The 1337-nt window shown below is 63.7% G+C and overlaps 1 protein-coding gene across 1 annotated transcript in view; it reads left to right on the top strand.

Moving 5' to 3' along the window:
* Positions 1-432: 432 nt before the first annotated feature.
* The window catches only part of LOC107151632 (cytochrome P450 2G1-like), a gene marked incomplete at its 5' end in the record, with an annotated part of 4733 nt that continues 3828 nt past the window's right edge, over positions 433-1337 (top strand). The window contains 2 exons of the mRNA XM_015497029.2: positions 433-552; positions 1216-1329. Coding sequence (XP_015352515.2) covers positions 433-552; positions 1216-1329 — 234 coding nt within the window. The remainder of the gene's footprint in view (positions 553-1215; positions 1330-1337) is intronic.

Here is a 1337-nt window from a genome sequence, read left to right as displayed (position 1 = left end):
GTGTCCACTAAATGCCAAGGGCGAGGCGTTTCCATTGCCAGCCTTGGGTGAAGGACGGGAGGAGAGACACTTGGAGACGGGGGCCACTCTGGGAGACAGAAATGATGCTGAGGGGCAGCAGTAGGGCGGGAGGGGGGCAGAGACACGGGAAAGGGGCTGGAGATGGCGAAGAAGCCGGAGATCTGGAGGGGGCTGGAGACAGGCTGAGGAGGGACTTGGGAGCCACAGACGCTGAGAGGCAGGGAAAGCAGTGGGAAGGATCCCGGCAGAACTGCCATCCCCTCCCTGCCTGTGCCTGGGACTTGCAGGCACTTGCACAGCTCCTTCCTCTTCCTGCTGGGCCTGCCCTGGTCCTGCACTCAGGCCTGCCCAGCCCCATGGCCCTCCCAGTGGCTCTCCTCTCTTTCTTCCTCCTTCTCCTGCTAATGGGCCTGGTCCTCTGGAGCAGGGCTAGGGACACGGGCTCTGGCCTGCCCCCGGCCCACCCCCCTCCCAGGGCTGGGCAACCTCCTGCAGCTGCGGGGGGCACCCCTCCTCCAGGCTCTGCTCAGGGTAAGCCCAGAAGGGGCTCAGAGCCCAGGCTGCCTCTGCGGCTCCCGCCCCCTCCCAGGACAGGTAACAGTGGGGACAGGGGACAGGGGCGCGAGATGGCAGCAAGGAGGAGAAGGGTTTTCTAATCAGAAACACCTAGGGGTAAGAAGAGACATAGAGACAAGCAAAAAGAAGAGACAGAGAAGGAGGAGGAGAGGAGACGCAGGGATCACCGAGAGAGGAGAGCCCGAGCCAGGAGAGGAACAGAGAGGGTGGGCCGAGGTGCACAGGAAGAGCGAGCCGGGCTGTCACAGAGAGGCCGAGACACTCAGACCAAGAGACCAAAGGAGGGCTGGGGGACCTCAGAGAGACCATCGTGAGATGGGAGAAGCCAAGAGAGGTGGCCACCAGGGAAGGGGCCCTGGAAGAAGCTGGGCTGGGATAGAGCAGAGCACGCGTGGCTCCGTGGAGACATGCAGGACAGGGCACTGAGAATCAGAGACAGAGACCGAGGTGCCCAGCGCTGCCCAGGAACCAAAAGAAACAGTGAGATGGAGACACACACTCGGGGGACAGCGACAGAGACCAAGGCCGAAGGAGACGACCCCCTGCCCAGAACCTGCAGACACACTCTGGACAGGCCCTGGGCAGCTCGGGTTCAAGGTCACTGTCCTGTCGCTGCAGCTGAAGGACCAGTATGGGCCGGTGTTCACGGTGCGCCTGGGCCCGACCCCGCTGGTGGTGCTGCGCGCAGCCCAGACGGTGCGTGAGGCTCTAGTGGACCAAGCCGACGCCTTCGGGGGGGA

Source organism: Marmota marmota, unplaced genomic scaffold, assembly GCF_001458135.2.
Source record: "Marmota marmota marmota unplaced genomic scaffold, marMar, whole genome shotgun sequence".
NCBI classification, from domain to species: Eukaryota; Metazoa; Chordata; class Mammalia; order Rodentia; family Sciuridae; genus Marmota; species Marmota marmota.
This window is presented reverse-complemented; position numbering and strand designations above follow the sequence as displayed.